Source organism: Schistocerca gregaria, chromosome 4 (assembly GCF_023897955.1).
Source record: "Schistocerca gregaria isolate iqSchGreg1 chromosome 4, iqSchGreg1.2, whole genome shotgun sequence".
Classification (NCBI taxonomy): domain Eukaryota; kingdom Metazoa; phylum Arthropoda; class Insecta; order Orthoptera; family Acrididae; genus Schistocerca; species Schistocerca gregaria.
The window spans coordinates 389,341,329-389,365,089 of NC_064923.1; the positions used below are offsets into that span (position 1 = coordinate 389,341,329).

Below are 23,761 nucleotides of genomic sequence, written 5' to 3' on the forward strand. Positions count from 1 at the left end.
TTTACTTTGAGAAATGTATGGTACAACTGTGCTGCCTTACAATATATTTATTCAAATATTATAATTATACTGTAAGACAGCACAGTTGTACCATGCATTTCTCCAAGAAAATCTAGACAGCAGAATATAAACTGAGCCAATCTGTCGATCCGTGTGGCATGATGATTTCCACAAGCAAAGCTTAAGTGGTGTCATTTCAAGCATTAGAGCCAGTAACAGTAGAAATTGTGATAAAAAGGACAAATAATGGAACAAATAAATGTATTTAAACATATAAAATCAGATGATGTTTAAATGAATCTTTAAAGATTTAAGATTTCTATGGCACAATGTGATGATAATTACAACATAACATTCGAAAGGAAATCTAGCTCTGCAGAACAGTTCCAAATATTATGAAAAACAGAATAAAGAGGAGGGGACAGCTTCAATGCACAGTAGTAAATACAACTATATCAGTCCAATGGTTTTAATCTTTGATGTCAATTATGACAATCACATATGAACAAGTTCCTTTTTCTATAACTGTGTGCCAGTGTACCACATGAATGTGTGAGCTTCCAGAGAGGCATATCTAGCAACTTCTTATGGAAGGATAGTTACTTAAAAATGGGTGTTTGATCTTGATCATAATTTTGATTGCTTTTTTCAACGGTTTTGTTAGTGTTTAAGTTAGCTAGCACAATTTCAGAAACAGTTTGACTGTAGAATGTATAAAAGGAATAATTGAGGTCTTTGTGATAAAAACCGAGGTTATCTACAGTTGACTATACACTGATCATCCAGAACATTATGACCTCTTACCTATAGACAGTATGTCCACCTTTGGCACAGATAACAGTGGCAACACGTCATGGCAAGGAAGCAAAGAGGCCTTGGTATGCTGCTACATGCACAAGTCACCTAATTTCCATAAACTCCATGAAGGGGTCAGATGAGCTCTGACGTGACGATTGGGTTCCGATCTGACAAGTTGGGGGGCCAGCACAACAATTAGAACTCACTACTGTGTTCCTCGAACCATTCCATCATACTCCTGGCCTTGTAAAATGGAATATTATCTTGTTGAAAAATGCCACTTCTGTCGGGAAACATGATCGATATGAAGGGGTGTACATGGTCTGCAACCACTGCAAGATACTCCTTGCCTTCATGGTGCCTTGCACAAGCTCCACTGGACCAACGTGAATGTTCCCCAGGGCATAATGGAGCCACCAGCAGATTGTCTCTGTCCCACTGCACAAGTGTCAAGGAGCTGTTCCCCTGGAAGACGATTGATTTGCACCCTCCCACTGGTATGATGAAAAAGGTATCAGTATTCACCAGATCGTACAATGCTCTACCACTGCACTAATGACAGTGCAGATGGTCACTTGCCCATTTCAGTCAAAGTTGCCAATGTCACAGTGTTAATATTGCCACATGCATGACTTGTCAGCTGTGGATGTCCGTCATTGAGAGTGTTTGGTGCACTGTGTGTTCAGACACACTTATGCTCTGCCCAGCATTAAAGTCTGATGGTAGGTGAGTAACAGTTCACCACCTGTTCTGTTTTATCAGTCTGCCCAGCCTACGAGGTCCGACATCTGTAATGACCAGTTGCAGCCCAAACCCAAAACATCTGGAAATGGTTTCACCTTTTTTTTGTCACACGTTGCCAACAGCCTTGCCACAGTCGTAACACCAGTTCCCGTCAGATCACCAAAGTTAAACACTTTTGGGCTGGGTTAGCACATGGATGGGTGACCATCAAGTCTGCCGAGTGCTGTTGGCAAGCACGGTTCACTCAGATCTTGTGAGGCAATCTGAGGAGCTACTTGATTGAGATGTAGCAGCTCTGGTCTCTTAAACTGACCTACGGCTGGTAGAGAGGTGTACTCACTACATGCCCTTCCACACCCGCATCCAGTGATACCTGTGGGCTGAGGATGACACTGCAGTTAGTCGGTACCATTTAGCCTCCATGACCTGCTCAGCCAGAGTTTAGGTTACTTTTGCCACATGTTGAAGACACTCACAACAGCACTCTTCGAACACCTGACAAGTCATGCAGCTTTCAAAATGCTCATGCCAACACTCCGGATCATCACTATCTCCCTTTGGTCAAACTCAAATAGATCACTGGCTTTCCCCATTCTACACATGGACATCATACTCACATACTAGAAGAGGTTTATACTGATAAAAGGTCGGTGGGAATGATGTTCTCACTGATCAGTGCAGGAAGAACCTTGAAGTAAATGTTCTCACTACATTTTTACTCGCTAAATTGTTAAATACAGATTGTAATCCTTTCCCATTCCTGTTCAACCGGGCCACTTCTCCATATTTAATGACATCACAGTTGATGACAAATTTTTTAATTAAATATTCCATAGCTCATATTCCTGGAAACATTATAATGCTGAATATGCCCAATGAATAACAACTGCAAATAGAAATATATGTACATTGTTGCATATTGATTATCTATTTTTACAAAATATAAGGAAGTTTAGGATTTAACATTCTGCTTATGACAAAGCAATTAGAGATCAGATAGCACAAGAGTGAGGAAGGAAATAAACCACATTCATTTCAAAGAACCATCCTTAACATTCACATTAATTGATTTAAGGAAATGATGGAAAACATGAATCTGGATTGCCCGATGAGAATTTGAATCCTGTTTCTCCCAAAAGTGAATCCAGTGTCTCAGTCTCTGAATACCTGACTAAAGGTGAGGAAAGTGTCCAGAAAAGCAGTGTGATGTGAACAGCATGAATTGAACATTCACTGCAGAGCTGCTGCTCCCAAACCTCTTGTAGAACAGCTGAAAGCAAAGCAGAGGCTTCAACAGTGTGTGCAACATAAGAACTTACTACCCTGAAACGCAAACAAATAATGTGGTGTGATTATCCTACTTTTACTACATTCCGAACACAAGTCATGTTTACATATGGAGAAACAAAGAGAACCACAAAATTCAGACTTTCTTCTTCTAACAGTGAAGCACTGCATAGGTTATGTGAAGGTTTTATCAACGAAATAATACCTTCAAATTCTCCTATACACATACTGAGGCAAGGCAACTGACCAGATTCATGAAACCACTGTATGTTCATTCAACTTCAATGAGTACAAGGGTGAAGTAAGATCTTCTCTGACCTCAAACTATAATATTCCTGTCGAGTCATTATGGACTGCATTGTAAAAGCAACTGAACATGTGTTTTTCTATACTCTTGCGTAACAGCAGTACGGAAATGGAGATGTCTGGGCTCTTGACAGACAATGAGATTGATACACGAGTCCACAACTGAAATGAGGGGGCTGAACCACTTAACTGTTATGCCCTCCATTGGAAGACTAGATGATTTCAGTGTTGGAGCATTCAGTCCTCTACACTCTTTACAGTTAGCAGCACAACAAGTCACAGACAGTTCATAAGTTGATGGCACATTTCTAGAGGTTTCATTTAAACAGACAAATGACAACAATCCTGTTACTGTATTGGGATTGATTTCAGTTTTTATCAGACTGCTACTATCTTATTTAAGTCACTTTGGACTTATTGCTAACTCTCACACAAGCTATTTTTTCTGTAATTTAGACTATGTTGGTTGCCATCTAGCTGTACTCAACACATTCCTACTCAGCGTTTGTTATGGATTCAGTGGTGTTGACCGCAGCACCATTACCATTCGTGAACTTATATTTAGAAATTTATAATTGTATTACAGGCTTAGTACCAATGCCCTCCTACATCTCTTCAGGGATGTTTGACAGTTCAAGTTTGATGTATGGTATAAAATTCCACTGATTTGTACGCACCAAGTCTCCTGTAATTTTAAATACTTCTCACAAAGAACAAATGCTATTGGCCCAGTTGTAAGGTGAAACTATCTCGAGACCAAACTGCAAGGTGCTGTCCATACAATGGCAGAACATTTTGCCAGAATTACAGACACTGCCAGTCAACATCCATTATTCTGATGCAACAGAGTGACTGCTGGGAGAGGCGGTTGAGGCCTTCAGTTTCACCAACTAAGAAGCATGCAACTGTCCCTTTCTGGTATGGGAATTGGATTCAGTATTGTGTTTAGCATGCGACACCCATCACCTGGTCATGGCATAATACATTATAATATGTTGCAGCACCTTAAAGGAAGGAGTAAAGAAAATCATCTCACCATTTTCTCTGGCTGACAGGACACTTCCCTAAATCATGAAAGCAAGCTTTTTTAGCTATCCTCTTGAAACATTTCAGAGTAGTTACTGCAACACTGCTCTCACAGCTCCATAAGACAAGTTGTTTTAATCATGCTCTTGATACATGCCGGAGTAGTTATTGTGGCATTGCTCTCACCAGCTGCATAAGAAGGATCTTAGGGCTACCCGACCCAATTGGAAGTAGGCATACAAAAGGTTTTCCTGCATAGGCAAAATGTAAAAGGTATAGTTTTTGACAACGGAACAGGGCATGATATTACTTTGAGGTATAATTCCCTCTGACAGTTCCACAAGTGTGGTTTTCCTCAGACATATTCCTATCTTTATGTAGTTCTCCTCCCTGTGTTATTTTAAGTACTGAGATGATGCCACCCTGCCCGACTGCTTAAAATATGAGAATGATGTTATGCAAAGTGTTGTTCTACATGGAAATGTCTTTTCTACAGATTCATTTATTTACTCAAGATAGAAGTATACAAGAAAGATCATATAAATTTACAATTTGTGTTAAGGAAACAAAATGAATTTACACATACAAAATTAATTCATACATACAGAATGAATTCATACATATGCACAAATACAAAATTAAACTGTAACAGTCTTTGCTCAGAAACAAGCCACTGCTACAGCATTTTCTTGTCTCTTGAAAAATTCCTCTTTGTAGCATGAATCAGGGCAACGTGGAGAGTGACACAGAATGTTTCATTGTTTGTACTTCTCCACATTCGTACAGCGTTAGCTCTTAAGTATCCCTATTTTACTTGGTTGTCCTTAGATTTGCCAATGCCAGTCTAAATTGTGTCCAACTGACAAGCATTCAGCTGCCTTTACCTCTGCCCACAGTTCTCCTTTGCATTCCTTGACTGATGTATTTAGAGCAGACATCGATTGTAAAAAGTTCTTCCTATACTTCAACCTAGGTCTTGGTGGAGTGTGTCCATCCAGTGGGTGTAGCTCACTTTCTACAATTTTCTTCTTTTCGGCATTTATGGCTACATCCCAGTGTGCATTAGGAGCAGCAATGCCTGCCAAGCAGTACAATTTATCAGCAGGAGTTAGTTTCAGGCGTCCAGTAATTAGCCTTGCACTTTCATTGAGGGCTACATCTACTTCTTTCATATGGGCAGATTTGTACCACACTGGACAGGCACATTCACCAGTTGAGAAACAGAGTGCCGTAGCAAAAGTACACACCACTTGGGATTGGGCAACCTAATTACTGTCAAGTTTCTGGATCATGATGTTTCGAGCTGACACCTCATGTTTGGTATTAGTGTAGTGGAGCCGGTGAGCAAGTGATTGGCCTAAGGTAACTACAAAGTACTGGGGTTAAAACAACACTCCAGCTCAATGCCTTTCCAAATAACTTTGTATTTTCTTTTCGTCCGTCTAATTTGCATGTGGAAAATGCAGATCCAACTTTTGTGTAGGTTTGGCTTCAGGTAGTTCTAGTTATAGTTATCAGAAAATATTCCCAGAGCTCTTGTCAGCACCTGTTCTTCTTTTTCATCTTGAGGTATGTAGATTGTCCACCATGGCCTTTAGGAGCAGCACAATTACAAGACTCTGTGCTGAGGTTGGTGGGATACCGCATACCATCAGGAAAGGACTTTCATGGTATGGAAAGCTTATAAACCAATATCCACACCTCCGATGTAGTCATATCATACCACTGCTCACCCATCAATGAAATGGCTTATCCATAATCAGCTGTGACCAATGATGGCTGCACGAAGGACTGCTGTTGAAAGATAGGTGTAGCTCTTTCAAAGTTTTACACCAAGAATGGAACAGATCTTCACCTTGGCTTCTTAAGAGACCCAGAATAGTTCAAGATCTAACACAGTTTAGGATTGAATGCATTCCTGATTTAACATTTGAGCCCTCATTTCATAAAATTTTAAATAGACATCAGTGTGGTATACACTGACAGTTGACAGTCTCAATCATGTATTCAAGATGCACTTTGCAAAATAGTACAAATGGACCAGAGCAGCTAATGTCTCATAAAAGCATCTGCTCTGCCTACTTTAGTGCCCTACGAGCATTGCCGCAAAAATACCCAGTGGAGAAAATAATACGAACAGCATAGGACAAAATGCTCCTCCTTCAACAGGAAAGGAAAAACTGGCATTCTACTTGGCATCAGTGTGTGTTAGAACCTTGGAAAATGGCAAGCAAACCAAGCAGCCAAGGGGACATACAGGGAACACACATTACAGTCATTCCCTTGCAGAATGTCATTTTGTTGCCAAGTTGAAGTGTTAAGCAGAGAGTCATTCAACTACGGGAGGTTTAGTGGCTCACAATTAAAGACAACAAGCTGCAGTTCAAGATGTCAACTATCTATATATAGTTTGCCTCATACTGATAACTGAATACAATGAAGCCCTACAACTAAGATTAAAAAGTAGTTTTTCTACAGAAACATGCAATAAGAAGTTGTGTGAAGTGGTGTGAAGTGGTGTGGTGTGAAGTGGTGTGAAGTGGTGTGAAGTGGTGTGAAGTGGTGTGAAGTGGTGTGAAGTGGTGTGAAGTGGTGTGAAGTGGTGTGAAGTGGTGTGAAGTGGTGTGAAGTGGTGTGAAGTGGTGTGAAGTGGTGTGAAGTGGTGTGAAGTGGTGTGAAGTGGTGTGAAGTGGTGTGAAGTGGTGTGAAGTGGTGTGAAGTGGTGTGAAGTGGTGTGAAGTGGTGTGAAGTGGTGTGAAGTGGTGTGAAGTGGTGTGAAGTGGTGTGAAGTGGTGTGAAGTGGTGTGAAGTTGTGTGAAGTTGTGTGAAGTGGTGTGAAGTGGTGTGAAGTTGTGTGAAGTGGTGTGAAGTGGTGTGAAGTGGTGTGAAGTGGTGTGAAGTGGTGTGAAGTGGTGTGAAGTTGTGTGAAGTTGTGTGAAGTTGTGTGAAGTTGTGTGAAGTTGTGTGAAGTTGTGTGAAGTTGTGTGAAGTTGTGTGAAGTTGTGTGAAGTTGTGTGAAGTTGTGTGAAGTTGTGTGAAGTTGTGTGAAGTTGTGTGAAGTTGTGTGAAGTTGTGTGAAGTTGTGTGAAGTTGTGTGAAGTTGTGTGAAGTTGTGTGAAGTTGTGTGAAGTTGTGTGAAGTTGTGTGAAGTTGTGTGAAGTTGTGTGAAGTTGTGTGAAGTTGTGTGAAGTTGTGTGAAGTTGTGTGAAGTTGTGTGAAGTTGTGTGAAGTTGTGTGAAGTTGTGTGAAGTTGTGTGAAGTTGTGTGAAGTTGTGTGAAGTTGTGTGAAGTTGTGTGAAGTTGTGTGAAGTTGTGTGAAGTTGTGTGAAGTTGTGTGAAGTTGTGTGAAGTTGTGTGAAGTTGTGTGAAGTTGTGTGAAGTTGTGTGAAGTTGTGTGAAGTTGTGTGAAGTTGTGTGAAGTTGTGTGAAGTTGTGTGAAGTTGTGTGAAGTTGTGTGAAGTTGTGTGAAGTTGTGTGAAGTTGTGTGAAGTTGTGTGAAGTTGTGTGAAGTTGTGTGAAGTTGTGTGAAGTTGTGTGAAGTTGTGTGAAGTTGTGTGAAGTTGTGTGAAGTTGTGTGAAGTTGTGTGAAGTTGTGTGAAGTTGTGTGAAGTTGTGTGAAGTTGTGTGAAGTTGTGTGAAGTTGTGTGAAGTTGTGTGAAGTTGTGTGAAGTTGTGTGAAGTTGTGTGAAGTTGTGTGAAGTTGTGTGAAGTTGTGTGAAGTTGTGTGAAGTTGTGTGAAGTTGTGTGAAGTTGTGTGAAGTTGTGTGAAGTTGTGTGAAGTTGTGTGAAGTTGTGTGAAGTTGTGTGAAGTTGTGTGAAGTTGTGTGAAGTTGTGTGAAGTTGTGTGAAGTTGTGTGAAGTTGTGTGAAGTTGTGTGAAGTTGTGTGAAGTTGGTTGATATACCTCTTCAGTTGAAAGTCACAACTAGAAGTAAAATTGATGTCAATATAGATAATGCATTTTGTTAATAAGAGTTCATAATGGAGTTTTTTTACTCTGGTATAAAAACCAGTAGACAACAGATTGAATATCTAGGGATATTCAATATTCTAACACAAAGCAAAATAACCCATCATTAGCTACTCCTTTACAACTTGTCAATATATTTGGAGTCAGCAATGAATATTCTACAAAACTTTGCTTTATATATTAAACAAATCTTCACTTTGCCAGTATATAGACTGCTGGTACTAGTCTGAGTAAAGCAAGTGCTTTGAAGTATTGGTTAAAACAGCAGCTTATTGGTGTAAAATGAGAAGCAATGGCTTTTTCAAAGTACCTGTGTTTCTACTAATTTACATTACTACATAAAGTAATACAGCAGTCATTCCAAAACATATTGCCAGTGTGAGTAGATTAGCAGCAGTCCTAATCTTTAGTTGGTATGCTTTACAGAAGTAAGTTGCAATGGCTTCTTCTGCCTGTTGATGTGTAACTTCATTCATAAAATATCCTTTAAGGTCTTTCCATGATGAGATTAAAAAAATCCATGACATATCAGTGAGCCGTAATACTGTTTGGGAAATCTAATCTTAAGTCCTCTGTTACACATACCCTTTACTTTAAAACTGAAGAAGTTAGTAATTTATAAACTTCTTAGAGATTTCTATAATTCCAGAGGCAGAGCATTCACTTCAGCCATTTCATTTGACCTCTGATCATTCAGGTCTCCATCAACCTTCCATCATATATATCAAATAGAATGTACTATTTCTCATCACATAAACAAAGTACAGAGCAGTAAACAGGCACATTTAGATTAGACCAAGCTATTGGTCAAAGTCTTCCTCCAGAGGTAGAAGCACTGGTGCACCCTGCTTTCCACTGCGGGTGCCATGTACACTGACAGGCTTCTTTATAGCCTCGCTACCCTTAGATGCCACATCTGCAGTGGAAAGCTAGAGTTGTCATAATATACCAACAACATTAATGAGTATGTATCAGATCAGCTGGACATAAATACTCATAGCTTTGTTTATGACTTCTTTTCCTTTGGTAAAGATCACTCCCGTAATAGAATCTTGATTGATAACCTACCTCTCATTGGTGACACACCCAGAAAGATTAGTTCTGTTTGTAACTCAGGGTGTATACGTGGACAAGGAAAAAAAATCCCGTACCGTTCCCGGATTTTCCAGTTAAAAATACACTTTCTCCCGGGTGACAGTACATTTTCCGTTATCAATTCTTTGAATGGTTTTGGTTTTATACACAGGCATACGATTTCCCGACACTTTAGAAAACTAAACTCAGGGAAAAATACACGTTTTGGAATTATCTTTGATGTGCAGCAACATGTACGCTGCGTATTTTCGTTTACGACAGCACACATTGGAATTCCACCAAACACCGCATGTTACTTTCCAAATCGCTTTTGTAAGCCGTTCGCAGATCACGTCATGTGATCTTGTCAGCCGACGACAGCGGATTTTCTGAGCATAGGACACGTGATGTAGTTAGCCAACAGCAATATCACTTAGTAGCATGACCACACAAACAGGGAAAGTTAATAGTTTAAATTAATATACATAGTGTTGCTACAAGAAAAGAAAAGCTTTCTCATATAATATTGGTCTCAAGTTGCAAAGGAAGCTACGCTTTCGCATATACTGTTGATCTTTTTTGTGCGTGATACACTAAGATATATCACACGAATGTGCCAGTAAAATTTTTAATGATGATATAAATGTCTGATCTGTAGTAGTAGTAGTAGTAGTAGTAGTTTTATTCATCCGTAGATCTCTTTTTACAAGGATATAGGACATGTCAAAGTATTTACAAGCTTAGATCAATTTACAATAAGCTAATTCGTATACACATATATTTACAGACTTCTAGTTAGAGACAATCATTAGATTTTACTCCTGGTATACAATAATTTATTTACAAATAACTCATTAAATAATGTAATGCCACACTATTCACTCATATTTCACTATCAGTCACTGCACACACTATACACACATTGTTTCATAACACTTCACTCACTACACACACACACACACACACACACACACACACACACACACACACACACACACACACACAGGTGATCCTTGGGCAGGAAATGTGCAGCACACTTCAACCGAGGCCAAGAAGCCTAGGAATGTACAAAGTGTTAGGAAGAAGAAAGTGCTGCTGCTAGGTAGTAGCCATGCTTTTATTCTCTGCATTATATATTATTTTGTCATTAAATGACTTTTTTGCAGCAATCAGCACCTTCCTATAAATCTTTTTGTATCTATGATAGAAATTTAAGAATTCTGGATCATTGTGAATCTTTTTCATGGAACTGAGGTGTTTAAGTGTTTGGGAGGACTTCTTAATACCTGCTGTTATCCATCTGTTTTTGTGAGATGTTGATACAGTCATGCATACTTTTGGAAATGCTGTTTCAAAGTTCAATTTAAACAATGTGGAGAATTTGGAGAATTTCATATTCACATTGTTTTCCTTATACACTTCATCCCAGCTTTGTTTTTCTAGTTCTTTTGAAAAATCTTTTATTTTGATTTCTGATAGATGTCGTTTATAGGCTTGTAGTTTAGGGAATGATTCTATGCCTGATTTTACTGTTGTTATTTGACAGAGATGGTCTGATAGTCCGAGATCTTTTACAGCTATATCACATTTTTCCCTGTCTATATTTGTGGCCACATGGTCAATTACTGATGCAGTCATTGTAGTAACCCTTGTTGCACTATTGACCAATAGGGACATGCCAAAACTTTGAAGGATATTTATGAAGGTGCTGCTGGATTCATTTATGATATTAGTGTTGATGTTTATGTCCCCACACAGAATTATGTTGACCTTTGTACTTGAGACTTTATCTAGAACTTCTGTTAATTTATTGAAAAAAGTGTCCACACTACCACTGGGAGATCTATACACACACAAAATGATTAATTTCTTGGTGATATCAAGCCCTGATAATTCAATAGCTGATATTTCAATGTGTTTGTCTTCACTTACTGTACTGAGGTCATGTCTAGATTTGAACTGTGTTCCTTTTCTGATATAAATGCATGATCCTCCACCCCTTGAAGTAGTTCTGCAGTAAGAGTTTGCCCTTTCATACAATGATAATACTACATGTTGGATTTCTGTGTCTCTACACCAGTGCTCAGTAATACAAACTACTGTGCAGTTCAAAGATTGGAGCTCAACTTCTAATGCTTGTATTTTATTTTTTATTGATTGCATGTTTTGATGGAGGATTGTTAAGTCTGTGAAATGCCCCATGTTACTCTTTCCGATGGTTTGTTTTTCTTTGTGACATCTGGTATGTGTGATTTTTGAAGTGTTATAATCTGTCTTGTGAGTGATTGTTTCAGTATTTTTTGAACTGCTAGAGATACTCTTTAGGCAGGGGAACCTGTTGTCTGGATTTATCCTAAAAAAGACCTACTTTTCCTACCTATGACAACAGGTATTTGACCATGTGTGGCCCGAGATCCACCCCCTATACTTTCATGAATCAGCTGTACCAATCTTCCCTTCCCAGTCCTGTTTAGGTGTAGGCCATGCCTTGGATACACAGAGAAGACAATACGTAATCTTTCTCACCTGTTATTCCTGTCAGTCGTTTATTTCCTCTCCGGTAGTCTGAATCTATGGATTTCGCTAGTAATTATGACAACGCTGATCATTCGCAAACCCACTCAACCACATAATCAGACAGCGATTGGTATTCATCCGTTCGGCTTTACTCCCTCAGCTCGTATAGCCCTGTCCCCTTTTGTCTGCGGAAAGTTTATTTCTAGATGCGACGAGGATTCTCCTGACAGAGACATCACGTACACTATGCATGCATTCAAAAGTCAACTTATGATTCATTCAGAAATCAACTTAAAATGTGTTCGAAAACCAACAAGGAAGCGTTTCAAAATGATATGAATAATCGGTAGGCAAACGTGCGCTGGATCCTAGGTGCTTCGTGAAACAACTTGTTTTCCTCAAAAATATGAATTTGGCACCCCTTTTTCCCGGTAGCATTTAGCTGCTTGCTGCAACTGCTTGCACAGCCAACAGCCACATTCCTGTTGCCAGAAGCGGGAAAATCTACTACTCAAACGTGACTCAACTGCGCATGCGCATGAGCCCGCGCGTAACTGCTAAGGCAAATCAAATGCAAACAGTTGCACCTTCACGCTGATTGGAGGTTGTTGCGAAGCACTGCGCAGTCTTCCTAAAGCCTTTGACACATTTTCAATTGGCAGACGCTTGCATGAGCACTGTGTGTCGTCGTTGTATATTTTTTTCCTTTGCAATTTACGTTATTTTCGTTTTTTCTCTCATTTATGTTTTATTGTTAAAGTATTATTTTGCAGTAGCGGGATACAGTAATATCCTTTGTTGCAGTATCAGATCTTACCAGTCAAAATTACAAAAAATTAACTGAAAACTAATTCTAAAAATATCCCGAGTCTTTCCCGGTTTTCTCCCGGATGAAATAAATCCCGGGTTTTTCCCGCATCTCCCAGTTATCCTGGTCGTATACACCCTGTTGTAGCCAATAAAATATTTCTTCTGTATGTGAGTTGTCAGACCAGTTGTTTGCAGTAGTTGTCAATGTACTCCGTACTACTTTCAAGGCTGTTTGTCCTTACTACCAAAAGTGTATTTCTAGTTCCCACAGTTGATGTGGAGCAGGTGGAAGTCACCATCTGTTATTACTGTACACCTGGGCTATTTCTCTGCTCTTTTTTTTTTAATTTTTTTACACTGTCTTTTTATAGCTATGACTGATGGGTGTGAATCTATACGTTAACAGAAATATCCAATATTAACCGACATCCACTGACTGTTTATTCTTGTCTATGTTAGCTCACAGTCACATTAATTTTGAACCCTGCTAGACCTAATGTTTCCACTTATATTTCTGATAAACACTCCATGAGTCATTGAAAGTTTCTCAACAAAAACAAAAAAGTGAACTGACTTGTTTCCTTGTATGACGGGGGGGGGGGGGGGGGGGGGGCAAAGTGCTTTCTATGAAGGATATTACCTCTGGGAATTTGCAGCAAATACTTCAGCAGTTACGATTCTGACTCATGATTGATTGGCCCTTTTGTTGGAATAATTGCCTCATATGCTCCTGGTATTTCTACTGGGAATCTTAAGAGTTTCACATAACCTAAAAAGTTAAAAGTTAATTCCTTCATAAGATTTAAAGGGAGGGGAAGGTGCAACAAACCTAGCTCCATCAACTGTTTAAAGTGAGCATCACTGGGATATTTTCTTGTATGTTCCGCATATACACTTTTTTGTGTCTTTAATCAAGTGTCCCCACTTTCTGCATTTTAATGCAATTTATTATTGCTGATTTTTTCTATTTGTATAAGCAGTTTCTTAACCTAAGGACAGGGTATTATCCCAAACCTCAATCTGGACTTTTACAAATATTTTTTAAAAAATCAGAAACTGTTGTCATAAATGTGTGCTTACATCAGAAGAATTCAGCCAGTATACATCATGATATTTATCCAGGGACTAAGTGGCAAGCTCAAACTAGACCTTTAGAATAGCAGTAGTGAATGCTCCCCTTTACCACGGTGACCAGAGTCATTTAACCACTGAACAATCATAGGTGGATAACGCTGTGACATACTTGATAAAATAATCTAGTGCATTGATTGACTGTTCCCCTGTTCTTGGTAGAACATTTTATACATTATGAGTGAAAAAGAAAAAAAAAAACACAAAACTAGTGTTCCATTCTACAATATTCTAGAATACTGCACCAGTGTCTTGTTTTTCACTATTAGAATACTTTATATTATTTGGTCAGTTTATAACTACAGCACTGTCAGGTACCTCTACTTAAGAGTGTAAAAATTTGCGTGAAAAAATGTAATCATCTACCAATTTGTGAACAGCAACAACAGGACTCCTGAAGTATATATCTAAAGGTTATTCAAATTCTCATGTTTCCACATAAAATGGAGAAAGGAATCAAATTCCATTTTCCCCTTCAGACTTTTACATTGCAGCCAGAAATTGGCAAATTGATTTTCATTAGCGAGTGAAGGAATGTAGAGGTTAAGACACAGGACTTTTATTCTGGAGAAGTGTTCTCAAAGTTTCATCTGGTCATGAGTTAATAGGTTTCTCATAGTTTCCCCTCAAGATAAATGCTAGGATTGTTCCTTAAGAAAATGTCCTTCCAATACACTATTCGTCATCAGTTTCCACTCCATCTTTTAGTTTATTTCATATTCTTCAACTATGAACTAATTAATTGTATCTTATCCTTACTTTCAGTTTATTCTTGTCTCCTGGAGCAGAATTCTGTTTTTAGATAAAAAGAAGAGAAGTACTGTTACCTTGTCTATGTTGCTATAGTTCTAACAAAATTTGTTATCTCAATTAGTTCAAGAACATCATTTGCTCAAATTTCCTGACCGATTAAAACTACATACCTCACCAACAATTCAACCTGAATCCTTGTCTTTCACAGGCAGTGTTCATCTCACTACAAATGCAGAGGCACACCCTTAGCTGGACTTAAAAATCATATGACAGATCATAAATGGAGTTCCACAAAGTTCAAACTTTGATACATTATATTTCTCCTGAATGTGGCTGACATCATCTTACAAGAAGCAACAAGCAGAATTATTACTTTTTTGCAATTGACATAAGTATTTTATGGAGATACAGTAAACAGAAGGTGAAAATATTTTTAAAACAATTCTGAGTGGTTTTTTAAAATGGTTTCTCTCTTAGTTATAGGAAACTATGTATTCAAGATCTGCAAAACCCAACTTCTACAATAATCAATTTTATTTCTCTACACGGTAAGGAACCGTTCAGTGGGATAAGATCTTCGAAATTTTTATTTGTTTATATGGATGTCAACTTGAACTATAAAAATAGATTTGCACTTCATATCATTGCAAATATTCATGACATACAAGTCAATACGTTAACGCTTGTCTATTTACAGAGTGTAATGTTTAATGGAATATCATTATGGAAAAATTAATTTTTACACAGAAGTTTTTCACTGTGCTACAGAGCCCTGCAAGGGATGTATATGATGCAAACTGCATTTTTTTTTAAGACTCTTAATAGTTGAAATATTCAACTCATGTTCATATCACCCATACTCTCTTTGTGGTATTATAATAAAAATTTTCCATTCACATATCCACTGATGGGAAAAGCCTAGCAAATAGCAGAGCCAAATTTGAAAACAAACTGAGAAGGGTTTTTTCCCCCTAGAGATTTCCTCCTATAGTCAAGATACACTCATACTCTTACTCAGAAGATTTCCTTAAAATTGTGAAATGAAAGAATCAGCTCTTAAACCTGTTATAAGGAGAGCCACAAACTGATGCAGCAATGAAAAAATTGCATGTGCTGCTGCACAGATTTGGCAAGGCAGTAAATTTTAGGAGAAGGTAAAGACATATTTTAACCAATATTTCAAACATTGTGCATCAAAGGTATTTCAGTAGCCCATAAAAATATTTTAAAGGTAAGTAAATCAATGGAAAATCCAGGATGGAATGCAATAATACCAGAGAAGGAAAGTTGCTACTCACCATATAGTGGAGCTGCTGAGTTGCGATAGGCACAACAAAAGGATTCACACAATTATAGCTTTCGGCCATTAAGGCCTTTGTCAGCAGTACACACACCCGCGCGCGCGCAAGTGCAACTTGCACACACGTCTGCAGTTTCAGAGAACTGAAACCACACTGCGAGCTGCACGATGGGAGTGGCGACTGCGTTGGGGTAAGGAGGGGGCCAGGGTGGGGAGAGGGAGGGATAATATGGTGGGAGTGGTGGGCAGTGAAGTGTTGCAGTTTAGACGGAGGGCAGGAGAGAAGGTGCGGAGGGGGAAGGGGGTTCTACTCAATCCAACAAGCTACTATCCTAGATGTTGACCTCCACCTCCGAGATGTCTACATCAGTATCTCTGTCCATATCAAACCTACTAACCATCAGCAATACCTCCACTTTGTGGTTAGACACTGGACTCGCATTCGGGAGGACGACTGTTCAATCCCGTGTCCGGCCATCCTGATTTAGGTTTTCCGTCATTTCCCTAAATCGCTCCAGGCAAATGCCGGGATGGTTCCTTTCATAGGGCACGGCTGACTTCCTTCCCGAGACCGATGACCTCGCTGTCTGGTCTCCTTCCCCAAAACAACCAATCGACCAATACCTGCACTTCGACAGCTGCCACCCATTCCATACCAGTAAGTCCCGTCCGTACAGCCTAGCCACCCGTGGTGTTCGCATCTGCAGTGACAAGCAGTCCCCCTCTAAATATACCGAGGGTCTCACTGAAGACTTCAGTGACCGTAATTATCCTCCCATCCTTGTACAAAAGCAAAACTCCCATGCCTTATCCTTACAGTCTCCCACCACCTGCCGAAGTCCCACAGTCCGGCCACAGAGGAGCATTCCCCTCATAACTCATCAGTACCATCCGGGACTGGAGGAACTGAATTACATTCTCCGCCAGGGTGTCAATACCTCTCATCGTGCCCTGAAATGAGGAATGTCCTGACCACTATCCTTCCCACCCCTTCTACTGTGGTATTCCGCTGTCCACCGAACCTACACAATATACTCGTCCATCCTTACACAACCTCTGCTCCCAATCCCATACCTCATGGATCATACTCCTGTGATAGACCTAGATGCAAGACCTGTCCCATACATCCTCCTGCCACCACCTACTTCAGTCCAGTCACTAACATCATCTATCCCATCAAAGGCAGGGCTATCTGTGAAACCAGTCATGTGACTTACAAGCTAAGCTGCAACCACTGTGCTACATTCTATGTAGGTATGACAACCAACAAGCTGTCTGTCCACATGAACAGCCACTGACAAACTGGGCCCAAAAAACAAGTGGACCACCCTGTTGCTGAACACGCGGCTAAACATGATATCCCTTATTCAATGACTGTTTCACAGCCTGTGCCATATGGATCCCTCACACCAACACCAACTTTTCTGAATTGCGCAGGTGGGAACTTTCCCTGCAATACATCCTATGTTGTCATAACCCTCCTGACCTCAACCTTCATTAGTCACTGTCCTCTCCCATCCAGACCCCTCCCTGTTCCCATTCCAGCACTACACAGCTGTCATTTCATCACCACACTCCATCTTTTTATTTGTCTCCTTTCTGCTACTTACCCCCTCCCCCATTCGCACCTTCTCTCCTGCCCTCCAACTAAACTGCAACACTTCACTGTCCGCCACCCCGACCATACTATCCCTCCATGCCCCAGCCTCCCCCTTTTCCCCCACCCAGTCGCCACTCCCATCATGCAGTGGTGATGCTGCTCGCACTGTGGTTTCAGTTCTCTGAAACTGCAGATATGTGTGCAAGTTGCATTTGTGTGTGTGTGTGTGTGTGTGTGTGTGTGTGTGTGTGTGTGTGTGTGTGTGTGTGTGTGTGTGTGAAAAAGGCCTTAATGGCCAAAAGCTGTAACTGTGTGAATCTTTTTGTTGTGCCTATCATGACAGCATCTCCACTATATGGTGAGTAGCAACTTTCCTTCTCTGCTTTTGTTAAAGGTAAGTCACTTAGTTTTAATAAACGTTTAAATAATACCTAATTATAGTCTCACAACCCTGCTGCTTTGAGAGGGGGAAAAAACCAAAGATACAATATATTCACGTTATTAACTCAGGAAAAATACAAGTCATATTGGGTAATTAAAGGAACTTACCCCCTGTGGAGCATTGATAACCCCCGTGTTGTAGCCAAATTGCAGCATTCCCAAAACTGCAGCAAGGATTGCATATGACAGGAAGAATGTCAGTCCCTGGAATACACAACACAATATTTTTTTAGAATTTATTATGAAGAACAAATGAAGTATAAAATCACAGACACATATTTTACATAATAATTTCCAGTTTTGTACTGTGTTGATATGAGTAAGATGAAGAATAATTATTTTCCTTGTAAGCATATGATTTATCATTTATATTTTGTGTGATTCAATATTGTACAGAAGTCTGCAATCACAAAATCACAGTGCTTAGCATATATCATTTGAAGTCTAATTTTTCATCATCCATTTTAAAAGGACAGATTTGCATATATTTTCTTGGGGTTAACAGAAACAAACACAAAATAAAGAACAAATAAAATTTCTCATTTTATTGGAAATAACATATATGATATGAAAAACTTAAGATCTGCAAAACTTACAATGTTTGATACTCTTTTCGAATATTTATTTACAAGAGTATTTCTTACACTTTTCTGCTATTAAATATGAAGTTGGAAGTTTATTCACAAAGATTTCAAAACTTTCATTATAAATTTGTGAACCTAATGCAAAAAATTAACAGTAATTAGAATAAACATTGTACAGGAAATGTAACATCATTTGTAGAGCCAAATCCAGTGGAAAGAAATAAGTGACACTGAGCATACAACTATGTCCAAAATGAAATCACTTTATTTAAACAGTTTGAGTTATCAATATTCTCAATGATTAATGATAAAGCTGTGGATTCAGAAAAACTTTTAAAATTCAATATCACAAATATAATTTTACTGATACTTGTTTTGGCCTATCTACAATGCATCTACAGATTGTAACAAAATACACTAATTAGTGTACAACTGCCGAAGGGCAGGACACAGCACCATCATCCGTGTGAGCAAGATTTTTTGTTATACAGTCAAATGGAACAATAACATAAATTTTCCCTGGATAAGAAGTCCGTTATGTGTATTGAACACCGACAGAATCAGACAGTATACATATGTGGACACTGCGATCATGCTTTCCACATTACATTAGTCTAAAGTAATGTAACAAACAGTGCCTATGGACTCTGTAGAATGAGAATGTTCACCTAAAGAGGTTACATAGTGCTTGTTTCTAGAGAGAAACAGGCATCTCATTCTGCATATTACTTAACAGTCACTACTTCTGATGTTGCTTTTGAACAACACAGTGTCACAAGCATGATCACTGTGTATGGATACATAAACTGTCGGATTTTGTCTGTGTACATTACGTTTCATGACCTTTTATTCTAGAATAATTTACATCACTGTTCCATTGGATTGCATAAAAAACAATCCTGCATACACAAATTGTGAGAATGTGTCATGCTGTCTGGCAGTTGTACACCACTAATATATATATATATATATATATATATATATATATATATATATATATATATATATATATATTAAAAACAAAGATTCCAAGACTTACCAAGCGGGAAAGCGCCGGCAGACAGGCACATGAACAAAACACACAAACACACACACAGAATTACGAGCTTTCGCAACTGGCAGTTGCTTCGTCAGGAAAGAGGGAAGGAGAGGGAAAAATGAAAGGATGTGGGTTTTAAGGGAGAGGATAAGGAGTCATTCCAATCCCGGGATTCCGCTCCCGGGATTGGAATGACTCCTTATCCTCTCCCTTAAAACCCACATCCTTTCATTTTTCCCTCTCCTTCCCTCTTTCCTGACGAAGCAACTGCCAGTTGCGAAAGCTCGTAATTCTGTGTGTGTGTTTGTGTGTTTTGTTCATGTGCCTGTCTGCCGGCGCTTTCCCGCTTGGTAAGTCTCGGAATCTTTGTTTTTAATATATTTTTCCCATGTGGAAGTTTCTTTCTGTTTTTTTTTATATATATATATATATATATATATATATATATATATATATATATATATATATATATATATATATATATAAGGGGGGGGGGGATATTGAATCCACAGCTTTAACACAACAGATCACTTATCTCCAAATTTGACCATGTCAAATAACGTGATTAATGATGACAGTTCATCAAACTGGACCAAATTGGAAAAGACACAGCCAAAGATTTTTATTTATATAACACACACATTCAGTTATGTACTATAACAATTCAGTAGGAAACTTGCAAAGTATTAATGCTATTGTTAAAAATAAAATGTTATAAACTGAAAACTTGGCTGGTCATCAGGAAGCATATTATTTATTTCTTAGGCTTCTTTTTATCACCCTCCCTCCCAGCCTCATCTTTTTTCCAGTTTTTAATAGAAGAAAGAAACAATACCCATTCTCTCTAGGACTAGTCCTTTCACTTAAGTCAGAGAGTCCCAGTCATGTAATTGACAATTTCATGGTATAAATCTTGAACCATAAAAGTTACAGGATTTTTATGTTTTACAACACAATTAAATTTTTCACAATAAAGTGCTGTTTTGCTAAATTCGTGTATATCTTCCTCTTCAGTTCTTCATAAACATGAATCAGCTTCTTTTGAATGTTCTACATCTTGCAGCAATTTCATTCAGTGCCTTGGTCCAACATGACATGCTTCTGGAGCCACATTGAAATATTCAAGCAAGAAAGCAAGCAAGCACATGCAGTTTAATGCAGGATAACTGAAAAATAAAATAATAATCATGCAAAACCTGTGTAGGGGTGCAAAAAATATAATAAACTTAAGAGGATGACAACCAAAAATATCATACTATGAACATACATGCACTCAGACTTATGCACAACAGAAATTAAAAGCAGAAGTACATATTTACATTATTCTGGGTATAAAATTTTATCAGTCTTCTTGCAACATGAAAGCTGACTGTTTTCCTGCTTATAGCTTTTGCTCAAAGGTTTGCATCAATTGCAATATTCCTTCAAAATTTTATTTCATTGCTTCTCAAGTAAAGATTGCAACTGTTTTAGGGGGAAAAGGATAACATACATTGGTAAAAAAAACTATTTGCAATGTACCTGTATTTTTTGCAGAACACATTGTGTAAATAGTAGGGGGAAAGTGAATATAAATACACATGAGTGTGTGCATGGGGGTGGGGGGGGGGGGGGGGTGGGGAGGGGGTGGAGAGAGAACAACACATCACAAAGGAATTGTCCAAGTGGTACAGAAATCAATGGATGTGATATACCTGTACAGACAAACAAATGATTGCAATTTCAGAAAAACCGGACGAATTTTTCAAGAAGAAAAAGTTTCAGAAATTGAGAAAGTCAATAAAGGCCTGGTAAACCACTGGCTCATATGCAAGCAGTTATTCTGCTTGGCACTAATTGATAAAGTTGTTGGATACCCTCCAGAGGAATATTGAGCCAAATTCTGTCCAAATGGCATGTTAGATCATCAAATCCCGAACGTATTCGAGGGCCCTGCCCATAATGTTCCAAACATTCTCAGGTAGGAAGAGATTCAGCAACTTTGCTAATCAATGTATGGTTTGGTAAACAAGACAAGCAGCAGAAACTCTCACTGTGTGGAGGTTGGAATTATCTTGCAGAAATGTAAGCCCAGGATGGCTTGCTATGAAGGGCAAAAAAATAGTCTGTAGAATATATTTGTCATACTACTGTGCTGTAAGGATGCTGCAGATGACAACCAAATGGGTCATGTTATGAAACGAAATTTCACCCCAGATCATCACTATTGCTTGTTGGGCCATATAGTAGGCGACAGTCTTGTTTGTAGCCCAATGCTGTCTGGGGTGTCTCTAGACAAGTCTTCGCTGGTCATTGGGACTCAGTTTGAAGCAGGACTCATCACTGAAGAAAGTTCATACTCCAGACAATGAGAATCCAAAATAAATGTGACCAACACCACTGCAAACAGACTTGTTGGTGTAGAGGCCAATGGTGGGTGATGTAAGGGGCACCAAGAGCTCCACCCCCTATTATTAATGGTACTTGTGGTCACTGCTGCACCAGCTGCATGTTGGATTGATGATGATTATGATTAATCTGGGGCTCTGAGTGCCCCTCTGATGACTGGCTGATTCTCACATTCTGCTGTCTCTCTGTGTCAATTGTTTCCTTTTTGACATTGTGTTCAGCCACGGTTCACCTATTCCTGACAACACTGACGAACAGTGGCATTGGTCCTACTCAATGTAAGCAATTCACCAATTACTCCAACAGGCTTCTTTGAGCCCAACAACACATCCTCTCTCAGATGGTGAAATCCGCATATATTTTCCATGCACCTGTCTGAAAGGCACACATACTATAACTGAGTACACAGAATGAAATTCGCAAAGACTTTATGCCCTAGTAATGACATCTCCCCTGTTTACTATCCTTGTAAGCTGTGTGGTAAAATTATGCTGTAATGCCACAAATTCATCCATCAGCTACTGAAGTTCACAGTTTTGCATTGTCCACTGATACCCATATGAATATCAATTTGTGACCAATTTGCATAACTCCTCTCTCTCTCTCTCTCTCTCTCTCTCTCTCTCTCTCTCTCTCTCTCTCTCTCTCTCTCTCAGCTTAATAGTGCAAATGAATTGCAGGAGTGAAAATGAGGAGGAGGAGGAACAAGTAAGATTCCCTTAACAGTTTCAGTTTATCATTAAATAAAAAATGCTTTGGAAATTTATCATTTGAATACTCATATCAATTACAAGATTTACGCAGAAGGAAAGAATTGGTAACTAAGATTATGTAGTTCTTACTGGCAGATGCTGGAAACAGTCTGAACTGTAACCTGAACTATACTACTGAGGGGGACATCAGGCACACTGCTGGGAACAGTCCTCTAGTAAACAGATTGTTTAAGTACAGAGCTTCAGGAGTGAGTCTGTACAGTGATGAAATCGCACATGGATGTGACTGATGCATTGTCCCTCACATAGGTGCACCATACATGGCATAGTCTACATCTAAATGTTCCCTGTAAGAAATTGCTTGTATGGCTAATCTACACAAGCATTCAGCATAACCAGAAGATTTTTCTCCAAGTCCTACTATTTCCATTGGGCCTTTTTTAAGGTCAAGTTATTCGAGACAGTGCAGCTAGTATATATAAACACACAATTTTGGGAATAAATGGAGAAACAAGAAAAAGCACCTTAGACAACACAAAGGGCAACAATCATCATAAATTGATCTTTTCCAAGAAAATACAAGAAGCTTTTCAAATGAGAAGGATCAGCTTCTCACATCATTACAAGTAACTTAAAGATCTGAAGATATTTTTACAAATGTTCTATGCTGAACATATCATTTGGAAGTCATAGTAATTGAACACATGCACTTAGATGGTTCCAAGTTACTACCACATTATTAATTACTGCATATGTAAATAAGGAAAGGGACACCAGCTATATAAACAAAAACTTGAAAGTCCTAGGCCACATTTCCATACAAGAACTGCATTTGGGTTCTAGTGTGTACAGCCTCAACAGGAAATGTTTTAAACTTCCTTAAGAAATTTCAGAGGTTTTCCGTAAGATTGGGAAGCTGTTGTACCTGGGGAGTTCAATATTGATTTAATTCTGGGCAGTATTAACCCAGGGCATTTAAATGCCTATCTTTGCTTTGTTGCTCACAGCAATATTTCCAACAAGAATAGGACTTAGCAAAACAATGATTGACAATTTATCTAAATCCGACTGTCTTTCAACAAGTATGTGAGAGATCAAAAAAAAAAAAAGATCTATTTCAGCACGGTAGTGAAATGGCAGTAAAAAGACTTAAGATAAAAGCAGGAAGAAGAGAGAGAGCTTTATTTAATGCAGAAGACTAGCTCTCACCAATACAAAATACCATTACATATACTACTGCCAAATTCTTCACCACATTATAAAAATGAAATGACAGTCTGT

The 23,761-nt window shown here is 38.8% G+C and overlaps 1 protein-coding gene across 17 annotated transcripts in view; it reads right to left on the reverse strand.

Moving 5' to 3' along the window:
* The window catches only part of LOC126268161 (glucose transporter type 1), a 1,240,707-nt gene that overhangs the window by 230,894 nt on the left and 986,052 nt on the right, over window positions 1-23,761 (reverse strand). For all 17 annotated transcript variants that reach the window (XR_007549106.1, XM_049973736.1, XM_049973724.1 and 14 more), the window contains one exon: window positions 17,865-17,960. Coding sequence is in view for 16 of the 17 variants with exons in the window: in XM_049973736.1 (XP_049829693.1) it covers window positions 17,865-17,960 (96 nt within the window). In the remaining variant the exon portion in view is untranslated. The remainder of the gene's footprint in view (window positions 1-17,864; window positions 17,961-23,761) is intronic.